Below are 25,860 nucleotides of genomic sequence, written 5' to 3'. Positions count from 1 at the left end.
GAATACAGGATCTTTTGTGTCTAGCTTTAGCCCTGTCTCCACTCACTCCATTGTGACATCTGATCATAATGCCACAGGACACACTGCCTTTTCCAACACCTCCCTTCCCCAACTTCTGGAGTTTATAAACCAGACCTCTGGCAAACTCATGACATCACCTTCGCCTAATGCCTTCTCTGGTACATCTTCCCAGTCAGGGTTCCCAAAAGGTCCTTATGGCATAACTAGGCGTATTTTCTTTAATCTATACTCATTAAATATTTCAGTCCTTCTGTGTGTGTGTGTCAGAGAAAGAGAGAGAGCGCATCTTGCTAGATTTTAAGGTCTTTGAGAGCAGAAAGCACACATTTCATGTGCATGCAACATAAATACTGAAAGATTTGTTGAAAGAGATAGCAGCAAGCATCAAAGCAAATACTGTCAGACTTTCTGTTTGGTTACGACGGCTTCTTGGTGTAACAGTGCTGGCTGTCTTAGGACTGCTTTCAACTCACCTATCTTAGAGCTACCCTTATTTTATTCAGCTGAGGAGCTAACATCTTTCACCTAATAAATCCAATGAACCCCTCCCTGTCCTCTGGGTGTTTATAAATATCCCACTTTTTTGGGGGTGGGGGGTTCCTTTTGATTTCCTTTGGCAGGTAGGCTATAGTTGTAATTTTTCTTTCACCAAAAATAAGACACTAGGGTCCTTTGATTGTTGATTCTCACCAGTGGTCCTCTCCACAAGTCAGCCTTTCTGCCAAATGCCTACAGTTTTCAACAGCAGGTCTCCCTTACTGTTATTCTGTGGAAATGCCACAGACTTCCTCTTACTTTCCTTTAAAAACAATTTGTTGGCTTTCACTTTTCAGATGCAGCCACTCCTGTGACTAAATGACTATTTCCTCAAGTCCGCGCTAGATACTTTTTCAGTGGGACTGTTTTCTCTTAAAGTTCCTGTGTGTTTCCCCTGAGGATAAAGGACCATGACAAGCGTAACATTTCTTTGTTCTTAGCACAGGTGTCTGATGAATAGGAATGATGACGCCAACGCTATTTCACCACACACAGATAAATTAGCTCCATTTCACAATACAAACCTGTGGTGGAAAAATCTTCATACAGGATACTTGTCATCCTGTATGTAGACTAAAATTAAGAAGTCATTATTATAGATGAGAGGATAAAGGTAGTAATTTGGGCAGGGTGGAGAAGGTTATAATAGAAAGATTTCAGAAACTAAATGATAGACAGCTATGGTCAAGAAGGCACCCCGAGCTTATATAGCTGATGTCTGGTCAGAAAGATCAGGGTTTAAGCATTTTCAATTTGTGATCCCTTTTTATCCAAGAGATTGGTACATGACCCCAAGCACATAAAACAGGTATACATATCAACATTTACTAATAATAGATCATAAATTTTAAGCCAGTTTTTGGGTATGCACATATTTTGTCATTTGTTAATGAGGAACAAAAATACATGTACCAATAGAATAGATATACTTCATTGTCCTGTACGGAATTAAATTTTTCTGAATATTTCATATTAGAGAGTTGGAGCATCTTCAATGTTTTTCAGAGTTGATCAGTATTTTGATTTTATGAACATCAATACTGAGAACATCACGTTGCTGTCATGTGGGTGCTGGGAACCCAGGTCCTCTGTAAGAGCAGTAAGTACTCAGGCCGTTGCTCTGGCCTTGAATTAAACATGCTTAAACTTTTTTTTTTTAAACTCTTGAGACGGGTCTCACTCTGTTGTCTTGCTGGCCTGGAATTCTGTGTAGACCAGGCTGGCCTTGAACTCACAGGGGTCTCTGCCTCCTGAGTGCAGATCACAGGTGTATGCCATCATGCTCAGAAAATAAAATGGATGTTTTATTGCTGGAAGTTAACTTTCTAAACTTAAACCAGAAAAACAAGAAAGAACGACACTTCTGTAGAGAAAATCAGTCTAAAAATAAGTGAGAGAAAGGAAAGAACAAAGTAAACAAAGCCAGCCATACCTTTCTCTCACTTTTTCCCTTTTTATTTTTATCTAACATCAGTGGTTCTCAACCTGTGGGTTGCAACCCCTTTGGCAAACCTATTTCCAAAAATATTCACATTATGACTCATAACTAGAAAATTTACAGTTAAGAAGTAGCAATGGAATAATTTTATGGATGGGGGCACCATGACATAAGAACTGAATTAAAGGGTTGTAGCATAGGAAGGGCTTGAAAACCACTGCTCTAAATGAACCAAGAATAGGAGCAAAGTTAGCTCAAAACTAGGGAAAAATAATAACCATGAGAAAAATGTCTAGCTATCTGGTAATTAGAAAAACAAACAAAGAACCCAAAAAGGTGCCAGGCATCTTAGGTCCCACCTAGCACTTGGTGGCAGCACTAGACTGATCTCTGAGTTCCACCCCAGTCTCGGCTCGAGTGAGCCACTGTCTCAGAAGAAAACAAAATAAGCTCCTCAAACGGAAAGAAAACATTAAGCTGTTTCCTTTGCTACTTTTTTCAGACACACACACACACACACACACACACACATACACACACACACACACATACACACACATACACACACACACATACACACACACACATTCACACACACACACACACACACACACACACACCCCAGAAAAATACATATTAAACAACAAAATGTCCCTTTGATCAAAAATTATCTCCTAAGAACTCTATCAAAAATGCCATTAAAGTTTGGGAAAGCACTCTCTGTGAAGCCTTATGACCTGAGCTTGATTTTTGGAACCTGCACAGTCAAAGGAGAGAACTGATTGCCACAAATGTCCTCCCAGTCCCTCACTGAAAATGCGCAGTAGGTTAATTTACACATGGCTAGTAAATTTAGAATCATTTTGGTAAACAATTCAGAATACCAGAATTGACTAATAATAAACATCTTCATCAATATGGAAGTGGCTAAAGATGGTGATCCAGGCTTGGGTAGCTCAGGGGTACAGCGCTTATCTAACATGCATGAGGCCACTGGTTCCATTCCCCACACCCAAAAAGCAAACAATTATGATCCTGCTACATGAAATATTTACTAAAATAGCAATTAGGCTAGCAACAGGAAAATTCTTATCATTTAAAAAAAGCAAAATATAAAACTGTAAAAAATTGCTGTCTTCAGGGACTTTTTTTTTTTTTTAGATTTATTTATTTATGCAGTATCCTGCCTGTAGGTCAGAAGAGGGCACCAGATCTCATTATAGATGGTTGTGAGCCACCACGTGATTGCTGAGAATTGAACTCCGGACCTCTGGAAGAGCAGTCAGTGCTCTTAACCACTGAGCCATCTCTCCAGCCCCTTTCAGGGACATTTTAAAGGGCTAGAGAGATAGAGCACTGACTGCTCTTCCAAAGGACCTGAGCCTGCACCTACAAGGTGGTTCCTGACTATCTTTAACTCCACTTCCAGGGGATCCCACACCCTCTTCTGCTCTCTGAAGGTGGTGCAGACATAGACAAAACACATAAAAGTAATAAAAAAGATAGGTTTAAAAAAGTTTAAAAATTTTGCAATCCTGAGTTCTGAGAGAAACTGCAAATACAACTCTGAGCACATCAATGTTTCATTTTGTATATGAGCCTTAATCTATTTTTTTTTACATTTTTTATTGATATTTGAGCTCGACATTTCTCACTGCTCACCTCCCTGCCTCTCCTCTCCCCCCTTCAACCCTCCCCAAGGTCCCCATGCTTCCAATTTACTCAGGAGATCTTGTCTTTTTTTATACTTTCTACTTCCCATGTAGATTAGATCTATGTAAGTCTCTCTTAGTGTCTGCATTGTTTAAGTTCTCTGGGACTGTGGTTTGTAGGCTGGCTTTCTTTGCTTTATGTTTAAAAATCACCTATGAGTACATGTGATAATTGTCTTTCTGTATCTGGGTTACCTCACTCAAAATGATGTTTTCTAGCTCCATAAATTTTCCTGCAAAATTCAAGCTATCATTATTTTTTTCTGCTGTGTAGTACTCTATTGTGTAAATGTACCACATTTTTCTTATCCATTCTTTGGTCGAGGGGCATTTTGGTTGTTTCCAGGTTCTGGCTATGACAAACAAAGCTGCTATGAACATAATTGAGCACATATCCTTGTGACACAATTGAGCATTCTTTGGATATATACCCCAAAGTAGTATTACTGGGTCTTGAGGAAAGTTGCTTCCTAATTTTCTGAGAAATCGCCACACTGACATCCAAAGGGGTTGTACCAGCTTGCATTCCCACTTAATTTAAATCTTTAAGTGGAATACTAAGGAGGAATTTGAAACTCAATAGTGAGTGGTCCCAACATTGCTGCAGATCCCCGGCCAAAAGGTATTAAAATGACCACGGCAAAGAGTGAATCGTTACACTACTAATATTTCTATTACCAAAACGGGCTGGAGTACCGACTGTTCTTGCAGCGGAAGAACCCACATAAGTCACCATCTGTAACTCCAGTTGTGGGAAATTGAACACCCTCTTTCGGCCTCTTCAAGCACATGTGGTGCACGGAAATGCATGCAAAAATAAATAAATAAAAATAAAACGCCCATACACATAAAATTTAAAAAGAAAAAGTCGTACGTTACAAATTATAGTTGGAAAGCTATGAAGTCACAGTGCTGCAGCCCCGGGATGAGCACCGTATGGGACGAGCACCGTATGTGGAGCTTTCCACGGGTGTGGTCAGGGGTGCGGCTGGCTGCACTCAAGGGTCCTCAGTTGGGCTAGTCCTGGGCACCAGCCCGTGCTCTGTGCCAAGCGCCGGCGGAGGAGGCACCGCTACGCCCCGGAAGCTGCGACACTTCCGGGCAGGCGCCTCTGTCAGCCTTCGGGCGTAGCTGAAGGACAGCGCCGCCCGAGCTGTGGGCGGCGTTAGAGCAGAGGTTCGGCCCCCTCACCATTCTCACCGAGCTAGTGTAGTACTCCGAGGTGAGTCGTCGGGCCCCGAGTCGGGGCCATAGGGTGAGTGTTTCTTGGATCCAACAGGAACTTGCAGGTTTTTCGATTTGAAACTCGGTTATCATGAACTTGTCTTGGGATGATGGGTGTGACTTAACGAGGGCGGGATGGCTGCCGCCTTATGCAGATGAAGGTACTTAGCTGCACGCCTCCACTTAAGTGGCAACCCTATATTAGTACCTATGCTGTACCAGGTACCAAAGACCAAAGCCGGTCATTAAAGTGGGTTTGGTTTTTACTACTTTGGACAGTTCTGATACCACCGCAGCAAGGCGACAATCATTTCGAAAATAATTACAGAAAAGTATATACCCCTGGGTCTGGAGAATTGGTTTCGCGGTTAAGAGCACGTACTCCTCTTGCAGGTGACACGAATTTGATTTCCAGTATCTACACTGAGCTCTTAACTGCCTGTTTAAAACTGCAGCTTCAGTGGACCCTGAGAGCCTTCTTTTGGCCCTGCATGCCTGTATGTGTCATAAAAATACTTTTAATAATTTTAACATGAGTTATTGTTCTGAAGATTTGCAAGGTAGTTTATGGAAACCACCATGAAGTTAGGTATGGCTTGAGGTACACATTTCATAATGACAAAAATACATGGTTAATATTCCCCATCTTTACAAACGTCAGAACAAAATTGCTTTCTGACCTTCCTTCCAGTTAGTTACATTCATGTGTACGGTGCCTTTTTTTTTCCTTTAAAGTTCTTTATGTACTAACCCGGGGTCTTAAGTTCTCCTGCAGTGTTCTTGTATAGTGGAGACTGTCAGGTATTCTGGAAGTATTAAGGACAGCCGCAAACTTTTACTGCAAAAAGTTCAAAAGCAGTAAGCTTTTCGGGCATCTGAGGCTTTGCTAGCATTCTGGGACAGAAAACTGGCCTAAGAAAAACCGAGGTCCTGAGGTTAGCAACTTTAATGACTTAAGGCCCCCCCGCCCCCCCCCCCCCCAACACAGGGTTTTGCTGTGCAATCATCTGAACTCTTGTTCCTAACCCTAGCCCAGAGTACCACTGTTACAGGGTACAAGGGCTTTAAAGTATTTGGAAATTGAGGGTTTAGATCAGAGGTACCGAACTTGTCTAGTATGCATAGTGCTCTGGGTTCCACCCCCAGCACCAAAAGCTCAACCCTAAGCAATAAAAACATTTATAATGAATAGAGATGGGTCTCTACTAGTTAAATTCAGAGCAGAGTACTCCCCAAGTCTTTCAGTCACCAGGCAAATTATGTACAACTGTGGTTGTACATATGCATGTATGTGTGCTACTTTATGTGTGTGATATTTTGCAGGTGTTTACAGTAGAAGAAATGATGCTTCATATTCAACATTTGAAAGGAGCACACAGTAAGAAAAGAAGAAAAACTACTGGCTGGTGGCAGTTCTTCATGATAGACAAATTAAATGATCTTGGCAAGCAGTTAGGAGTTGGGAGTGGAAATCTTTGCTTTGCTGATGAAACAGCCATGCTAGAAAAAGTGAAAGTTGGTCAAGGCTGCGCTACACCTTGGCACTCTTCTGTGATGATAGAGATAGTTAAGTTTGTTTAGGATTCAGCACTTTCAGAAGGTGGACATGAAGAAGTATACTTCCATCCAGTGACTAATGCTGCAACCATGGAATTGAGTCCTGAAGACTTTGTCGTATTTGTGAATGCTACAGGACATGATCCCATAATTCTAAACTTCGATTAAAAACTGCTAGGCAAAGCAGGCTGGTCTCTTGAGTTCTAGGTCACCCAAGGACTACATATTCAGATACTATGTCAAAAAACAAGCCAATTAGGCTAATGCTAATAAACTCATTTCTGACAGCTGTTTTATTTTGTCTTTGATTTGGAGATTATCATTCATCTTAAGATTTTCATGTGTATGAGCATTTTTGCCTATATATAAATATGTGTATCACATGTGTGCCTGCCTATGGTTGTGGAAGTCAGAGAACATTGGATCCCCGGAACTTGGGTGCTCTGCAGGAGCAAGGAGGTCTAACCACTGGGCTGTCTTCCTAGCCGCAGTCTTAAGGATTTTTTAAAAAGATAAATTGAGGTAGTTTTAGTTGAGAAATTCTACTCTCTCTCCATCTGCCATGGCCATTATTCATTTTAAGAAGGCCTTCAACAGTTGGGAGTCCTTTTGGGATTAATGAACTTAAACCTTCAGATTTTACTGCACTTGGAATATACTGATAGTGACTATTCTTGGGAAATTAGGATTGTCCCCAGTGAGATAATTGAAAACACTTTGCAATGTTGGATGCGTTTTTAAACTAGTGGTTTTTTTTTCAATAAACAAAACTTTCTAGTAAACATTTTTGTTTTGTTGGGATACGGTCTCATGTAGGCCCGGCTGTCCTCAAACTAGCTGTGTATTCAAGGGTAATCTTGACATTCTAATTCTCCTGCCTCTGCTTCCAAAATACTGGGATTACAAGCAGGAACAATCACACTTGGCTTATTAAACTTAATGTAGAAAAATTAGAAGTAGAAAATGTTATGATTAAACTTTTTTTTTTTTTTGGTATTTTGAGACAGGATTTTTCTATAGCTTTAAAGCCTGTTCTGGAAGTAGTTCTTGAAGACCAGGCTGGCCTCGAACTCAGAGATCTGCCTGCCTCTGCCTCCCGAGTGCTGGGATTAAAGGTGTGTACCATCTTTAATTAAACTTTAATAGTTAATAGTTTGATTAACTTTAATGATTAAACTATTAAAGTTACATTTTAAAAACTCAGGAGGAGGGGACTGATGAGATGGCTCAGTGGTTAAAAGCACTTTTTTAAAAAAAAATTTACTTATTATGTACACAGCGTTTTCCCTACATATATGCTGCAGACCAGAAGAGGGCATCAGCTCTCATTACAGATGGTTGTGAGCCACCATGTGGTTGCTGGGAATTGAACTCGGGACCTCTGGAAGAGCAGTCAGTGCTCTTAACCTCTGAGCCATCTCTCCAGCCCCTCACAACTGTTTTTTAACTCCAGTTCCAGAGAGACTGACACCATTACACCAAGGTACACAAAATAAAATAGATAAAGTTTAAAAAATACTCAGGAGGAAAATATATCTTATGGCTTCAGGATTTATTTAGAAACAGAAAGACTATAGTGGTATACTATTTGTGTTTTAAAAAATAAAGCTTTCCTGAAGATCAGAGGGCAAAGCAGCCATAAGGTCAGGGATCCCAGAACTCAGGAGACAGAGGCAGATAGATCTCTGAGTTTAAGGCCATCCTGGGCTACACAAGATTGAATCTGTCTAAAAGAGAAACAGGTCAATACAAAGGTGATCCCAGAACTAGGGAAGTGGAGACAGGATGAAAAAGGAGTGATATGGCTAGGTGGAGAGAGGAATATAAAGGGAACAGACAGAAACTCAGTAGTGTGTGGAGTTTGAGGATTCAGAGACAGGATCTCACCCACTTCAGTCTGAAGATTAGGTAGAGGTAAAAGGTCTCTCTAGTGGTTGGCTGCTTTGCTTTTCTGATCTTCAGGTTGAACTCCAGTATCTGTCTATGGCTTTTTTTATTCATGCTACAAATGGTAGTTTCTTTTGTCCTCTATCCTAATTTACTATCCTATTTTAGAATAACTTTATTAATCTCTGTGATGGTGAATCTTGGTTGTGAATTTGATTTGATCAGGAAACAAACACTTCTCTGGGCAGGTCTGTGAGCACATTTCTAGGGCTAAGTGAGGAAGGAAGACAGCCACACTAGGCAGAACTTTGTGACAGCAGCCTAGACTCAGAAGTCCCAGGAAAGAGCAGTGAGTCCCATCGCTGCTACTGCCATCCTTTATTGACATTTGCCCAGGTGGGCTCCAGGTCAGAGGCTCTTCAAGAATTCTCTAGGCCTTCTGCACCTACCAGGTTCTCAGACTTTACAGCATGTAAAACCGTCACTGTTCAGATACTCAGGCCAAATGTAAGCTGGTTTAGTAAATCCCCTTTGTAATAAATATTCTCTTGGTTAATGTTCCTCTAGAAAATCCTAATGCAATCTTCTTTCACTTATGGCATCTGAAAAACTAAAACTAGAAAAAATGTAGTTGTTTATTCGGTGAGGATCAGACATAGGCGAGACTACAAAAACTGACAGTCAAGTGAGATCTTATTAAAAGAACTACAGTTTTGTTTAATCTTTGAAAAATATTATCTAGTAGAGATTCTGTAATTTGTACCAACTTGTGTTTCAGAAAGGCAAAATAAAAGTGATGCTTGCCTTGTTGCTGAGGTTCCATGCTTGTTTGTCTTACCTGCCCTGTACTCTATCTCTTTCTAAGAGGCCGTGATAGGCACATAAAATAGAGGATCAGGACGAGAATTTGTAGACCTTGGATGTCTTGTTGATAGTGAAAACAGGCCTTGGAGGAATGATGTGGCAAGACTCAGCTGGCTGCCTCAAATGTCTAAGTAAAAATAAAACATTAAAATTATTTTTCATAGTTTATTTTTATTTTATGTGTTTTATCTGCATGTATGTCTGTTCACCACCTATATACATTGCCTGTGGAGACCAAGCGAGGGTGCTGGAATTTCCTGGAGCTGGAGGTACAGACAGCTGTGAGCTGCCACATGGAAATTGAACTTGGCTCCTCTGCGAGAGCAGCCAATACTCTTGATCACAGAACCATCACTCCAGCCCCCACAAAGAGATTAATTTTGCAGCTTGTCACATTCTTGGCAGTTTTACTTCCTGACATTTTAGTAACCTGTGGTTAAGTGATCCAAAATTAAATGGAAAATTCCAAAATTAAACAGTAAGTTTTAAATTGCATGCCATTTTGAGTAGCAGGAGACGTCATCATTGAAGCATGTCTTTGCCTAGCATATCCATGCCGTATATACTACCTGTCACTTAGCCTTTGTGGCCACCAGACTGTGGCAGTGTCTGTGTTTTCACAGTGCTGGTGTTCAAACAACCCTTACCTACCAGTTCAACAATATATTTCCTGTAGCACCTCATCTCACCACCTAATTATTTTATGTCGTATCACGAGGAGAGTGCATACATCACAGTAACAAGTTCTGAGAAAGGAGCTGCCTATAGATAAGCGGTAGACTGCCAGCCCATCTACCATGCTTCAGGCCAGGCAAAATCTCCAGCAGTACCCCCCCCCACACCCCGCAAAACAAAAACAAAACCAACCCTGAGAAACAAAACAAAAATCCCAAACAGTATTGTTATAGCTCTATTTTATTATTAGTGACTACACTTCCTCTTACTGTGCCTAATTGATGATTTAAGCTCTTAGTATTAATGCACAGGAAAAAAAGAAAACAAAAAGACCAGCCGATTCAGGCATTCATTGGGAGTGTTAGAGCATACCCCTTCACGGATAAGGGAAATGACTATAGATTGCATTTAAACATATTTTAGGATTGACAAAATTTGACACTCTCCCCAATCCTCTTAATAACCAAAAATGATTAGGGTAAAATATATAAAGAAGGAAAATAGTTCTTCAGGACAAAACCTAACATGTGACTAATATGCAATTTTAAAATGATAATAACAATTTGTTTAAAAAATTCACCTTTTTTATTTCTTTTTATATCAGTTAATCCAGCATATATATTTGTAAGGAGAATCAAAGGAGGGGGAAAGAAAGTGACTGTAAAGACAATTCAAACAATGGTATCTTGCCATGCATGAAATCCTGTGGCTGATATTAGGCACCACCAAGTAAAACTGTTTTGCCATTCAACTCTACCTCCCTTATTAGCATTAATTTTTAAGAAAATGTTACAGCTTTTTATTTGATTTGGTACTTAATAACAGTTATGAGTACAATGGCAAACACTGAAAAAAAACTAGTAGAAATGAAAAGGACAATTTAAAATCAGGTTTTGTCAAAGGATGTTACAAGTGCAACATTATCCATTAAGCATTCCTCTTAAGGCATTTTCACTGTCCAAATAGCTTAACGTGTACATCAAGGTTTATATTATAAAATGGGCTCTTTTTGTGGTATTCATATTCAAGACTTAAAGAAAAACATACATCTCAGGACAAATAACTGTAAAGAAAACAATTCACTTTTCTCATAAAGAGTAACTTAAAGTACAAAAGTAATTTAGAATACATAATTCCCATTATAATTCCAGGTTTGGTACAGTATTGATTTCACTTCCTGACATGAACTGTTAAAGACAGTACAGGCTGTAGTACTCCATTTGTGAGGTGGCTACAATTCTATAATACACACAGTGATTTTTAAATAGGCTTTTGACATGCCTTGCATGAAAGGTGCTACACATGAACCTGTCTTGTGAACTCTTTGGTAACCACCAACTCAAAAAAACTTGGGTCAAAACACTGCCATGGCCAGCCAGGAGGCATATTATTAGAGTTCTGGGCTGGTGCTGGTATTCTACTTTTTTTAAGTGTTCTTAGAGGTTTAAGGGTTGGTTAAGGAATAGAAAGAACCAGATAACTAAAGGCAGGTTTAAGCCTGTTTAGAAAATCAGTTCTGGTTCATTTCCATTTGGCTTAGCTTCCTACAAAGTCTGCTTCTGAACTAGATTTTCTAGAACAAAAAACTTCTTGTGGTTATTGTTTAGTCCTTTCTTGAAACAGTATGAGGAAGGTAATGAATATAATTATGAACATTTTAATAGTTTCATTGTATTCACTTGGTTTTCTCTTTTCTTCTCAGGGCCGGCCTACTCCACTTTAATGCATTACAGGCGCTTTCAGTTGAAGTGGTCGTGCTGGTTAACCAGCAGGCTCTGCTTCAGGATATTAGTATAAAGAGGTCAAACGCATTATCACTCACCCTCATTAGGTCACCTCACACTCATGAATTGTCCTGGGATATGTGCTAATTGTGCAAATTGGATGCTAGTAATATAAATCTAACTTACCCACTTACTATTTTTATCTAAAACATAATTCTACACTTACTCTCAACTTCTCGATCAAAAATGAATTTACATATTTTACATGCAAATGTCTCTAGACTGCCGTGTACCCATTTCCCAATTTGATACTTGAACTCAAGGACTCATGATGTAGTGAGATTTCAAAGTCTAGAGAATAGATTTTCAGTATTTCTGTTGTGCAGCATTTGGGTTTCAGTAAGAATCCTTTGTATTTACATATATATATAGCACCTTTCATTCAAGAGTTTCAGAGTGATTTCATTTTATAGCATAGTTTTCTGGCAAAGCCTACATTATGGCAACACTGAATTAAATAAATCCAAGTCCTCTAACTTTCAATTTCTGGTCAACTAAGCATTTTATGTCTTTTTTACTGATGGTCTTTCCAAAGGTGGCCTATTACAGAGATAGTGGGGGAGGGGGAGAGAGAGAAAGATGGGGAGCAAAGAGAAGAGACCTTTGTCATGGCTACTGGGTTAGTGATGACACACTGTAAAACCACGTTATAGAATATGTAATAATTGCAAAAAGTTCTTTAGAGCCGGTAGTAAGAGCTTAAGAAGTATACTGTTAAAATAAAAATAGTATTTTTTTTATTTCAAAAGATTATTCTGGTTTTTACGTTAAATAATGAACTTGTCTTAATGAGTAGCAATGTGTTTTTTGAACTTCATAAGAAAATAAAACTGTGATATAAAATTGCTACTACTAAAAAAATTCGTGTTTCTCTGGGTTAACTAAATCTACATTTTTGTGCTTTTTTCCCCAAATGTTTAAGGTAACAAACACATACAAATATTTCAAAATTACCTATAATAGTTATCAAGTTTAATATAATATAAAGGACAAAACAGAAAAATTCTTAGTAATAAATGACAACCTTAATAGTAAATGAGTTCCTGAAAAAAATGTAGATCATAGAAATGATTTACATTGTTTTGCCATAAGAAAACTTGTTAAGTAATAATCAGCTCTCACGTTTAAAAAAACACGTACATAACCCAATAGCAAAGAAGGGAAATGAGTTAAAACACAATTGCTTTATCTTGGGAATACTATTTTCTGGAAAACCATCTCATTAAAAAAAGTTTCAGAAAAATTATTTTATTTTGGATCCATTTATGAATGCCTAGTGCAGCTTAGCAGAGAAAGTTGTAAGATTAATATCATACAGTTTTTATAATTCTAATATGTCATTATGGAATTTTCTGCATATCTTATGAACTGAATTTCCTTTGCAGTGCACCCAAACAATTGGTTCTAAAAACAAAACCAATAACCAGCGTACCAACACATGCAGTCTGCTAACCAAAAAGACCCTGACATGCCAGAACAGTTCTCTCTGTGTCTTGATATATAGTACATTCCACAAAATACTACAGCACTTCATTCAGATTTACACAACTAAATAGAAATGGCTAGCTTTCGGGTAATACTTAGCAGAAGCAGTAAGCAAACATGGATAAATTAATAAATGTTGAAAGAAGTAGGCTGTTCTCAGAATACTTGACCTTAAAACACTCATCCTTAGTGAGAGAATGTCCTTTATTCAGTAGAGCTTAAAGCACTGTACAGTATCTAAAACCTTCTAAAACTTCTGGCAGTTGGATCCAGTAGTGCTCCTTGATTCAAGGAAGGAAGTTTGTATTCTTGCCTGCTCTATTCACGAAGGGATGTGTTAAAATCGCCTTATGATTTTTTAATAGTTCCTATAGTTGCAAGGTGTCTTGTTACTTCAGAAATAAAGTCTTCATACTGAGAAACTGAAGGACACTTTTCTCTCTGTATTTTGTTGAAAGACAGAAAGAAGAAAGAAAACATAAGAACAGCTTGAAGGTAAGAGGGATGTAAACCACAGCGAAGCTAGTATAAGAACACATGCACCAGGTATTTATATGGAAACGAGAATGACAGAAAACCAGAGGCAACATCTGAGCTCTTCTGTGTAAGATAGGTATTTAGTCCATTCCTATCCATTATTCAGAAGTTGTAACGCATAGAAGACAAACTTCACATTATTCACGACTAAAATTAAATATAAACTGAGAGAAAATACTTAGGTTTGCCACCCACATAGACAGGCAAAAACCTATGGCAGCCAACTAGTCTTTACTAAGTAAGCAGGAGAGAAAGTCAATGGATTCAGCAAGCAAAATCGAATCTGTTAATGCAGTATGCACTGTTATCATACTTAATTCTGTTAGTCTGTAGAAATGAGACCAATTTCAGTTACGATTCAAGCAGGAAACTCACCACTTGGCCCACGTCATGCAGTGGGTCACTGAATTAGGAGCTCTGTTGCTCCCTAGACCTGCTTTTTGAATTTCTGCTTTCTTGTACTTTGTTCACATCTGTGGGAGAAAAGTAGTTCATGTTATTTAGCCAAAGGTTAAATATAACACAATTCATGAAAATGAAAGTGCTCACTGAGCAGGACATAGAGGAATATGAACCTGAGAAAATTATTAATCTGACAGGTATCTATTATGTGAAGCCTGTTTTTTTTTTTAATATTTTGAAGCCATAAGCAACACAGCTATGAACGTGGTAACTATTTTTTTTTTTATAAATTTAAAAGAGTTACCTTTTCTCCATCTTAGTTTCAGAGGCTTGCATACTTACCATATTCTTATACTATAGTAATATGGTAATGGTCATCACATCATTTTATGTTAGAAAGTCTTGAAGTACAATAGTAGAACATCTACACTGTGGTACTATTTACTGTGAACACCAGGGCTGAGGTATACCTATACCTGAAGCTGCTCAGGATCAAACTAGTCATAAGGATGTAATTTACAAAAGGCCAGGCCAGGAATTTATAACAGCTATCAGTTTTATTATTTATGAAATCAGGGTACTGAATCTTCTAACTATTTTTGTGAGTTACAAGCCACGGAGTTATTTCAGGGGAAGTAAATGCAGGTGCTTGATCACAGGTGCTTCCTTCTTAATGCTGACATAATTATCTCTTGGGAAACATTTTTCCTATATGATTACTACGAACTCTATTTCCCCCACCACTGAAAACATAACACATGAATAGTGTTTGACGAAACCTTGGCTCCATAGCATGTGATGTTTTCTGGAGGAAGTCTACATTGTGATCTTAGACAACCCTCAGGAAACATGGACATGTCTTACAGGCAATGTGTATGTATTTTTGAAAACATGCTGGATATATCCTTACAGACATTAGGGAGAAGGTACTTAAGTTTACTTTCATAAAATAACCCATATAGCTTTTAATAAAATACATAATTTAAATGTGTTTTAATTAACAAAATTAGTAAGAATTTAAATGTAAAAAGTGCAAAGGCCAATTTTATGATATCAAAAACTAAGTAAAGCATTTCTGTCATATAGTCCCCATTAATATCAGCTGTTTACCATTGAATTTTATTAGTAGGCTATGAAAAAAGTAAAAATAATAGCACAAGAATATCTTAACTATTAATACTGACTAAACAAAATCTGATAGTACAAAGCACTGCTATATTCATGCAGAAACTGTATTAGGTGGCACTAAACTATGTAAAATTGCAGCATGTGTTCATCTATAGTTACCTGTACCAGCACTATTTTTAATAGTAGCTGTAAGGAAAGAAAAGCAGGGGCAGCAATATAAACAGAAGGATCTACCCACTAAGTGACCCTGTGTACATACAAGAGGAGAACCTTTTACAAACAATACAAATTTAATTAAACAAAGACTTGTTGAAGATGTTCCCTTTCATCCAGTATTATAGTAACAGTGCAATACAGTGAGTGTACAGTACTCTCTTCTTCACTCATAGAGTGCCGATGGCACCTACCTAGGCTGAGTTATTTATTACCAGTAACATTTAAGCTGAATCAAAATTGCAAAAAACATTCCTGAGACAGCTTAATGTACTGCAGAAATAAGTCAGTCAGGATTATGGATTTTTAAATCCTCAGAGAGACTGAAGCTGATTTGCTTCAGAGTGACATGAACACAAAGATAAAATGATATGAAACTGGAGTCCATGTTTATCAATATTATTTCCATCTTGTGTGAGTTTTGTTTTGGGGGATGGAGAGCTAAAGACTTGCTCTTCTGCTTTTGTTTGGAGTGTTTGGGACAAGGTTCCTCCCTGGCTGGCCTGGAACTCAGAGATCACCAACCTCTGCCTCCCACAGCGCTGGATGTGCTGGATTAAAGGCATATACTATTACATCAGGCAAGACTATGTTTGTTTTTTAAAAAACATTTCTAAAAATTTACTTATTATTATTTTGTGTGCATTGTTGTTTTGTCTGCATGTATGATTGTGAGGGTGTTAGATTTTCTGGAACTGGAGTTACAGACAGTTATGAGCTGCCATGTGGGTGCTGAAAATTAAACCCAGGTCCTCTGGAAGGGCAATCAGTGCTCTTAATCACTGAACCATCTTTTCAGCTCCAGGCTATATATTTTTTCTTTTTTAAAGGTTTTTTTTTCTTTTTTAGACAGGGTTTCTTTATAGAACTGGAGCCTGTACTACTGTACTAGAACTTAATCTGTAGACTAGGTTGGCCTTGAACTCACAGAGATTCACCTGTCTCTGCCTTCCCCGAATGCTGGGATTCAAGGCACATTCCACCTGGCTCAGACTATGTTTTTAATACAACAAATTTTAGAATGAAGACTACATACTTTTTAATTTTTACTCTCTCAAGTCCTAATTTTATACTCTAACACAATGTATTAACTTTTAAAGAGTCTGCATTATGGATGTACATATTTCATTTAGTAGTAAATGACAAGTTAAATTTTTCATCATTTAAAAAATTGCTATGCTTCTGAATAGAAGTAAAAATACAAGTCCCAAGATAATGAATAACTAGGTTTATTTCTCTTTGATTCGTATGCAAAAAAACTGGAAAAGATTTGTTAAGGGATTCCAAAAAAATAGTGGTCTTGAGCTATTGTGTTTATCAGGAAAAGAATGGCACCAAGAAGTGAATATAACACAAATGTTCCTAGTCACTGTGCAAATCACATTTAAGTCTGATGGAAAATTTTAAGAATAACACATTTATGATTAAACAATATTTTAAATTTGAACAATGTTTTATGAATATGAGAATTAGTCCAAATTAAGTTGAATTATTTTTTGAAAAGAGAACAGGACAGATAACATGATTAAGTGACAAAAGCGAATGACATTTTCAAAACCATTTCCATTATTAATACTGTACATATGCAACATGAACTGCACACTCAGGAAATAAAGATGAGTGAGAGAGAGGAGGCGGGAAGAGCAAATGAACACTCCTTAGAAGCAGCCAAACAACGACGTGGATACGCTTTCTTGGTAACAGAACATGCAACTATTTTAACATGCTTCATGATATCAAAGAATATCATCTTTATCAAGTGACAAAAGATGTGAAAGAAAAACATGTATGGTTGGATTTTTAAAGGCGTGCAAAAATGTACAATGTAATTACTATTTCATGCAGACTTTGGTGTGGTTACACATTCATGTTTATATACATGCCTTTATATACAGCTGAACTCTATGTAACAATCTTAAAAAATATAAACCTAGCAAATAACATCAACATATTTTGATCAAACACAACCATATTCATACCAAACAGTCTGACTATCCTCTGAAACTGATAATGCAGCTTCAGTGTCATCAGGGTAGAGGCAGGCAGGACTGAGAAGACTGTTGCTATCTACAGAGGACTGTGGGTTACTGTCACTAGAGTTCTGACTATCACAAAACTGTTCATTATGTTTCTGTGCAGCCCAAGAGGCAGAGACCTGGTCAGTTACTCTAGTGAGTGACTTGGGAGGTAACCCACTTATGTTACTAACCAATTCTGTGTTCAGGGATAGAAAAGGTTGAGATGAGTGAACCACAGTAAATGGCCCATGACTACTGTCAGCTGATATTCCAAATGCATCATTAGACATTTTGACAGTGGCAAAAGTTTGTCTTAGAAAACTTCCTGGTTTTGATTTTCTAGTCTGGGTATAAAGAGACTCAGATGTGTCTGCAGCTAAATCATCTGGGAGCTGATGCCCTCCAGCATGTGTCAGCACATCCGAAGACCACTGCTGTAAATGGTACTCACTAGATGCTGCAGTGATGCTGCTATCAGCAGTAGGTGGTGCTGAATCAACTGACACGGGCAGTCTACTGTCCTTGGTCAAAAAATCATGGATGCTGGTCCTTCGTGTTGTTCCTTCAGCAGTAGAGATCACACTGCTTGCACGAGGTAAAGTGGCATAAGGATTGCTATCTTTTGATTGTCTTGACACAGAGGTTTCTTTTACTAGTTTTATTTTTCCTTGAGTGCTTGGTGTAGGTTTCCCTGAAGAACTAATGGAGGAGGCATCTTCAGTTTTTCGAGGACCAGGTCTCAAAAATTCAGGTTTAGTTGTCCGTCTATCATAGAAGTCCCCTGGAGTTTTTCCACTTACTGACCTGGCCAGGGCACAGCTAACTGGTTTGTCTTTTCCCAGAAAGTCAGAAGAGACAGACAAACTTTTCATTACTTCATCTAAAAGATTCTCTTGACTTGAGGACTTCAACTGTTAGAAGAAAAAACAATACAGATTACTGAATATAACCATGTTTAGAGTCTCAGATAAACTGAACTATACACTATTGAGTTGCTGTTATCTCTTAGTGCTCCATAATTTAAAAAAAATTCTAAGGCTCATCCACAAGCATTTAACTAGTGTTACTCATCTAAATCAAGGTCACCATTTGTTGAACTAACCTGTATTGAGGTAAGCTTGTTGCTTTCTTCCAAGAACTGTTGTAGGGTAACAACTTCACTTCCAGGGGAACCAGCTTTAATCTTGTGATGTGCTCGACTTTCTACTGTTTCAGACATTTTGTGCTGGAGCATAGGACTTGACCTGGTCTGTCTTCTCAGATACTGGATTGGACTGCTACCACTGCTGGACCAAGCCTCATGATCATGAAGCAGACTAAATTCTCCACTGCTGTGGCTTTGTGGCCTGCTTTGGTTATTAACTGCACCTGCTTTTGGAGTAAATGCTGTGTTGAGACTTCAATAATAGAAATGCGATAATAATACTATATAAAATTTGTTAGCAGAGTTCTAATTCTATAAGTACCACACTGACTCTAAACTTCACTTAGACATGCTTAGGAAAGCTATGTTACTTGTTCCTCAGTCTAAGAACTGCATGCCACAGATGCTTTTCTGGTTTTATTAAACTGACAAATATTCTAAGTTCTATAAGGGCAAAATATACTTTTATCACCAAAGTCAGCCAAATGAAAGTTTCACGTTAAACAATCATTCAATATACTGAACACTAAATGAATGAATAGAGAAATAGACATTAACAATTTAGGTTCAAATAACTATAAAATAACTCACAGTTTACAAAAAGAATATATTTCAAATTATTTCAGAATGTTAAAGCCCCAAACATTTAAATGCAAAAAGTATTTTAATTCTGTCTTTATGAAGTCTTGATTCAATTGCTTATTCGAAGATTTTGTACTAAATGAAAAATTCTAAAATGTCTAAAAAAATTTAAACAGCATACACAAAAGGGAAGTCAGACACAAAATAATTAGACAGGTCCCATAAAAAAGAAAACAAAGTATTTCAGAAAGCATCTCACTGGAAAGCCTACACTTGTTTGGAATGTAGTATGTACGCCAAGCTGGCCTAGAACTTGCAATTCTCCTGTTTCACCATCCCAAGTGCTAGGATTACAGGCATGTCACCAAGCGTGGCTTAGTCTTTCTTCAATATCTGGAGTATCTGATTGGTTCTGATGTTCACTGTTAGTACCGCTACCCCATAACTTTAAAAGTTTACTTGAGGTTGAATTACATAGCAGGGACACTAATTCTAGAATAAAGTTTGTAAGCATATGCACTATTCCTTTATAGGACAGATTACCAGTAATAAACTGAACAGTACATCACAGTAGAAAATTATTCCATCATAAAGAGTAAGGCAGTCATGGAAGAGTTTTCTAAAATTATATTATTTTTTAGAACTAAGATTTTCTTGTATTTCCAAATCAAAAGGAATTTTTCATAGTTTCAGACTATATTATCAGATATGATTTATAAAAAGAAAAATTAATTCTCAAAATCATGTTTCTGATCACTGTAATAAGTCATAAAATTAATTATAATAATGACTAAGACAAATAATGTTATAATCAAAAAGCAATAGAACAAATGCATTCATTGTAGTTGTACAATTCCAGAGCATAGAGAATAGCTGTGGAAGTGTTTAACAAGCACAAGAGTCTGTAAAGGCAATAATACGTTTTAAAGAAAAAGGTACTAGTTAAGGTTTCCAGCTATTAAAACCCTCACCTTGGAATAGACATTAAAACACAAAATAAAAGAATATTGAAATAATTCTTTATATGAGCCATATGTGCATCCATATAATTTTTATGTGACATACATAGATACACGCAAAAAATACAAAAGAGGTGTGTATTCTGTTGACAAAGTAAGCTAACAATATTTCTAAAGTACAAACAACGCAAGTTTAATGCACATGCATCGTGAAGAAACTGAAGGACACCCATTTAGATGTCAAGCACAAAATGTCACTGAAAATAAGGGCCTACGGATAATTCTGAAACAAAGATTACAGTGAAGACTATTTTATCTGTGAAAATGAAGAACTGAAACCAAAATAAATGCTCCTGATTTTACATTTTATACATTGAAATACATCTGTATCACAATGTAAAAGTGCAAGCATTCCAGAGAACTATGTTTCAAACATAGATGATTTGGATTTTGCACTTTTCATCAGAAACTTCATCCCATTTCCAACGTTTTCCACTCTTGTTCTAGAGTTAAACTCAGACAGGGCCTTGTGCATAGTAAGCACAAGGTGCTCGACCACTGAGCTGTCCTTCTACTTGTAAACAATTCTGGAAACCAGAGGGAGCACATGAGTTAATTTACCTACAGCATACCTTTGACTTCATGGAGTGAAGCATTATTATTGCTATTGCTAGTGGAAGTTCTGCCACTATCAAGGCTGGCTGGTCTTGAAGCTAAATGAAAAAATCAGGAGACAGTATAATGAAACATCCATCTGATAGCACTGAATTTTACATGCTGGCCACAGAAGGCTTTGAGGAAATGGTCATGCATACTCTTTTCAGCCTGGGCATGCTCACAGAATGGTGAATCATACAGATTAGAAAGAAAAGACATCTTTAGGTAGTTCACTAAGATGCTTTAAAACACAGCACTTCTGGAAAAACAGCTGCAATTAAAAGACTGAGAGGGAGGGAGAAAGAAGAAAAAAGATCACATTTATATTTGAAAATGATTTCTAGAGATGGATTCCACAACTTTTTCAATTTAATAAAATTCCATATTCCCATCATCTCTGCCAAATGCTTCAGATCTGGTAACTTACAACAGAAGAGGTAAGGGACCTCCATGCTTCAGAGATGCCATGAAGTGGAGGAATGTAACCATCTATACTCTGTTAGACACACACACACACACACACACACACACACACACACACACACACACACACCAAATTATTTTAATTTTATGCGTATGAGTGTCTTCCTGAATGTATGAATGTATATGTACCATATTTGTGCCTGATGCCCTTAAAAGTGAGAGAAGGGCATCAGATTCTCCGGAACTAGTGTTGCAGATGGTTGTAGGCCACCATGTGGGTGCTAGGAACTGAATCCAGTTCCTTTGCAAGAGTAGCAAATTAACTATTGAGCCATCTTCCTAGCCCCCAACATCCTATATATTTAAGAAAAGTTTTAATTTATAATTATTATCATGTACATGCACAAGTGCTTGTGCACATGGGGGTAGGTCAGAGGACAAATCTGGAATTTTCTTTCCATCCACCATTAAATCAATTCTGTGGGTTGAACTAAATGTGTGAGCCATTCTGTTGGCTCTAATAACATATAATAACCTATATTCTTTCTAGAAAAATATATGCATATGAATGCAGTGTCTGTAAAGGCCAGAAGAGGGTGTCGGTTCCCTTGAATTTAGAGACAGTTTGTGAACTACTCACTGTGGATGATGGGTATTAATGTGAGTCCTCTGCAACAGTAGTATGAATGCCTTTTATTTTTTTTTTTAATTTTTTTTTGAGTCAGGGTTTCTTTGAAGCCTATCATGGGACTTACTCTGTAGACCAGGCTGGTATTAAACTCACAAAGACCCACCAGTCTCTGCCTCCCAAGTGCTGTGATTAAAGGTGTGTGCCACTACTGCCCGGCACAGTATGCACTCAACTGCTGAGCTATCTCTCTAGCCTCATACATCTTATATTCTTATCTATACAAGGGAAGCTATACAATTAACACTGCTCCATGTAACTTCTTAAATACCTGCTTACCCATAAAGTTTGTTTTAGCATGTTATCTATTTGTTACTAGTAATAATTTCATTTAGTGACAGGACTTTCCAAATAGAAATTAAAACATCTAAAACTTATCTTTTATCAAAATAAGTATTTAAAACCCAATGATGAACTATAACTCTTATTTGAGAATGGTAACAAAATTACCTCTGAACATTATGTAGGCATACTTTGCAAAAGACCTTAATTAAAAGAGAATATTCACATGAAACAGTAATCTTAAGAGGGACAAATGCAGTATTAGATAAGAAGAAACAGAAGTAATGCACATCCACTGACTCAATGCAAACATCTCAGCATTCCCATTCAGTATTTAATGTATACCATCTAAGTTAAGTTCATTGCTTACCATGAACTCTGGATCCCGTACTAGAATCATCACTAATACACTGTGGACTTACATCTTCAAAGGATGTAGTATCTACATAAAATAGCAAAACGGATATAAATATATTTAGTACTAAAACAATTTTGCTATAATATTTATACAGAATATGGATATTCTTTTTCAGTCACACATAGTACATCTTGATTTAATGTATTCTTAGATTCAGGTAGAAACTGGAACTAGAAGAGAGTACCTCTGATGAGAACTGACTTGTTAAGAAAACACTAGAAGCAATGAAACAATCTCTCCTGTAACCCTGCAAAGCAAAGCAAAAGCCTGGGTGGTTCTATGCAGCTCTCTTAAGGTGCAGGGCTTTTGGGTTTTAAGATGAAACATACCACTCCCTCCTCTTTTCCACTCTTTATTTGGTTTTCTTCTCTTCGTGTCACTTCATTAGCTATTTGTTATGACAGGAGGCCTATGAAAGATTATTTACATACTATCTTAAAAGTTTAAAATAAGTTGGAATTTTCCCCATATCAAATCTAGATCATGGTTTCATAATTATTTCAGGTTGTTTGAAGAAAAAAAAGTACATAGGGAAGTCATATTAGAATTTCCGTTGCCAACAGTTACACAGCACAGTGCAAATAGCAGACGGCCTATACCTTTATTATTAACCAACTGCTTGGATCGGAAGGCTGCAGAGGAGTTGACAGTTGAAAAGTTGATGGCTGTAGTAGAGAAGGCCATAGCTCCCAATTCTTTTCTCCTTTTACCCGTTGAAATATCATCAGGGACCTCCAAATTTTCAGTACTACCTGTCCACTGTCCTCCTGCTAGGACCATGGACTGCACCAGGTCATTCATGGCTGGGATGCAAATGAAAGCATATGAATCAGCATGGTTAATGGATTGGCTTTTATTTCTATTACAAATGATCTGGTTTTGTCTATTAATTAATGCAAATGGGCCCCAAACTGTAACTACAAGGCCATTTGAGTAATGACATGCATTCAACTGAATGAAGTGATGCCAAAGGCTGATAAACTCCAGGACTCTTACCACCCCCCACCGCCTTTAGAAGACAGAAAGGAATTTTACTATATACAATTGCCATGCTTTTGTGCTATGAATTAGAAGCCTTCACAATGTAGTTTTGTGGTGGCAAAATGGGATGAAATAAGATGGAGAGAGAGTCCTTGGTCAGAGCAGGTTACTGAATAAATTCTTCATCTTTATAAATCAAGTAAATATACCAATGTATAAAAACCTGAAAGAGATACTCAAAGTAACAGACATTTAATGTGATTATGTCATTACCCATTTCACTTAAAAAGAGAAAGCCATGATTATTACATAAAGAATGACAAACATTTTCAAGGGTTATAGGCCACTTTATTCATTCATTCGTTCATTTAATTAGATTCATTAAGAAAATAAATTCCTAATGCTGAAGGGTTTATTATATTTTTCCTTAAACTTCTTTGGGGAAAAAGCTGTATGGCATATAAAATTAAGTTTGCTTGTTTTTGCCAGTTTTAAGAATGCACTGGACATTTACAAGTATATTTATTACATGTATTACTAAACATATGCATACATATGTATGGATATACATATAATGCAAATTCAATGCCTTTTTGAAAAAATATTCTTCCAGCTCCTCATATTAAAGGAAGACTGCACTTTGCAAAATAAGCAACTAGTACAGTCCAGAGAAAGGTTAGTGAAAAATTAGTGATGGAAGCCAGTGTGGTCATTTGAAAGAAGCTGAACTGTCATAAAGTCTTACACATGGAACGACGGTAGCAGGCCTTCATTTTGTCTTTATCCTTCGGTCTGTTCCTCAAAAAGGGCAGTCTTTTCAGTGCAACCACTTTAATGTCAGAGCATGAGGAAAAACAGAAACAGGGAAATGAAAGAAAAAAGGGAGAAGAACAGATGGGAGTTAAATGTTGAAATTAAGGACAGGAATGAATGTTGGTCTCACTATGTACGCTACATTACAGCTAATACCTCACACTGCTGAGGATAGTGAAACAGGAAGCATGCACTCTGATACTGTAAACACTTAGAAAGCACTGAAGACAACCATGAGGAACATGTATTTTGAAAGCACTGGCTACAGTCCTATTAAAAACAGGAACTGCTTAGAATTACTTAGGAAGAAACCAAATTTCCTAGTTAAACTGTAAAAGTAACACTTTTAAAATCCGGCTACCAGTGGATTATAAAGTATGAAGCATATAAGGCTCACAAGCATCTATTTTATTTAAAAATTTTAAGTTTAAAGGTTTCTTTAAAAAAGTTAGGAACACACATATCCCACCAGAGAATTTTAGTAATATATGTGTATATCTATGTCTATATACAGATGCAGATAATGCACACATATCAACCAAAATTAGGGTGGTTAGATATTTAAACCAAAATAAGCTTTTAAAAAAGCCTATTTTTTTGTTAGTCTCCTAAGGTTTAATAAAGAAAACACTGATTTAAACTGGAATCCAGTGCACCGTTTAGCAGCACTGTAGAGATACAAACTCTTTCAACAAGTCTTCCTAAAGATGAAACAGCAGGTATATCAGGCTCATTTTACGAAAAGTTGATTGAAAGAAGGAGGAAAAAGAATAGTCTGACATCAGCAATCAGTGTTAGCACTAAGTTCTGAAAAAAAAATAACAAAAAAGGAACCCCAAGGCAAGCAAAATTGGAGGGAAACATTTAAAGGTATTTGGGGGTGGAAAGAGAGAGGGCTCAGCAGTTAAGAGCACTGGCTGCTCTTCAGAGAACCCGAGTTCAATTCCAAGCACCCACATGGTAACTCACAACTGTTTGCAATTCCAGTTCCAGGGGGTCCAATGCCCCCTTCTGGCTTTTGAAGGCACCAGGCATGCATGTGATATCAGACATAAGGGCAGGCAAAACATTCATGCACATAAAATAACATAATAATAAATAACAAATTTAAAATGTATTTTGAAGGGCCCATAGGGTAGATTTATGCAAAAAAATACGAAAGGAAGCACTCCACAAAAATATTTTTGTGAATTAAAGGACTATCGCTCAAGTATAGGAATCATTAGAATAAACACTAAGCTACATCTCAGTATGGCTTAATATAAAAATAATTATGTTTATGAAAGCATTATATACAACCTTAATATTCTTAATGTTCTTTCTCAAAAGGTTGTCATCAGCAAATAAATATTAAAAGCTATTTTTTGATAAATTGGTAAGTATTCATTGAAAGAGGTGCAAACTAAACTAGCTTCTTAACCTGTCTGACTG

At 37.3% G+C, this 25,860-nt stretch overlaps 1 protein-coding gene and 1 pseudogene across 6 annotated transcripts in view; one reads left to right on the top strand and one right to left on the bottom strand.

The window, feature by feature from the left end:
• The first annotated feature begins 4,644 nt into the window (after positions 1 to 4,644).
• On the top strand, positions 4,645 to 6,776 carry LOC125395864 (prolyl-tRNA synthetase associated domain-containing protein 1-like; annotated as a pseudogene). Its single transcript, XR_015002529.2, has 3 exons — positions 4,645 to 4,813; positions 4,851 to 4,930; positions 6,256 to 6,776. The product of XR_015002529.2 is annotated as a prolyl-tRNA synthetase associated domain-containing protein 1-like (transcript).
• A 3,361-nt stretch (positions 6,777 to 10,137) lies between these two features.
• Positions 10,138 to 25,860, bottom strand: part of Ccdc88a (coiled-coil and HOOK domain protein 88A) — a 152,370-nt gene continuing 136,647 nt past the window's right edge. The window contains exons 26-33 of one of the 5 annotated variants that reach the window (XR_015002849.2): positions 24,362 to 24,445; positions 23,235 to 23,438; positions 22,588 to 22,659; positions 20,800 to 20,880; positions 18,585 to 18,853; positions 18,287 to 18,393; positions 14,097 to 14,194; positions 10,138 to 13,625 (exon numbers count right to left, since the gene is read on the bottom strand). Coding sequence is in view for 4 of the 5 variants with exons in the window: in XM_085692313.2 (XP_085548439.1) it covers positions 17,422 to 18,393; positions 18,585 to 18,853; positions 20,800 to 20,880; positions 22,588 to 22,659; positions 23,235 to 23,438; positions 24,362 to 24,445 (1,682 nt within the window). In the remaining variant the exon portion in view is untranslated. Of the gene's footprint in view, positions 13,626 to 14,096; positions 14,195 to 14,661; positions 18,394 to 18,584; positions 18,854 to 20,799; positions 20,881 to 22,587; positions 22,660 to 23,234; positions 23,439 to 24,361; positions 24,446 to 25,860 lie in introns of those variants that run through there. The other 4 variants (XM_085692315.2, XM_085692316.2, XM_085692313.2 and 1 more) reach the window with 4 other exon arrangements.

This window comes from Myodes glareolus, chromosome 8 (genome assembly GCF_982192425.1).
Source record: "Myodes glareolus chromosome 8, mMyoGla1.1, whole genome shotgun sequence".
NCBI lineage: Eukaryota > Metazoa > Chordata > Mammalia > Rodentia > Cricetidae > Myodes > Myodes glareolus.
The sequence above is the reverse complement of the archived record's forward strand: the minus strand, read 5'-3'. Positions and strand labels throughout refer to the sequence as shown.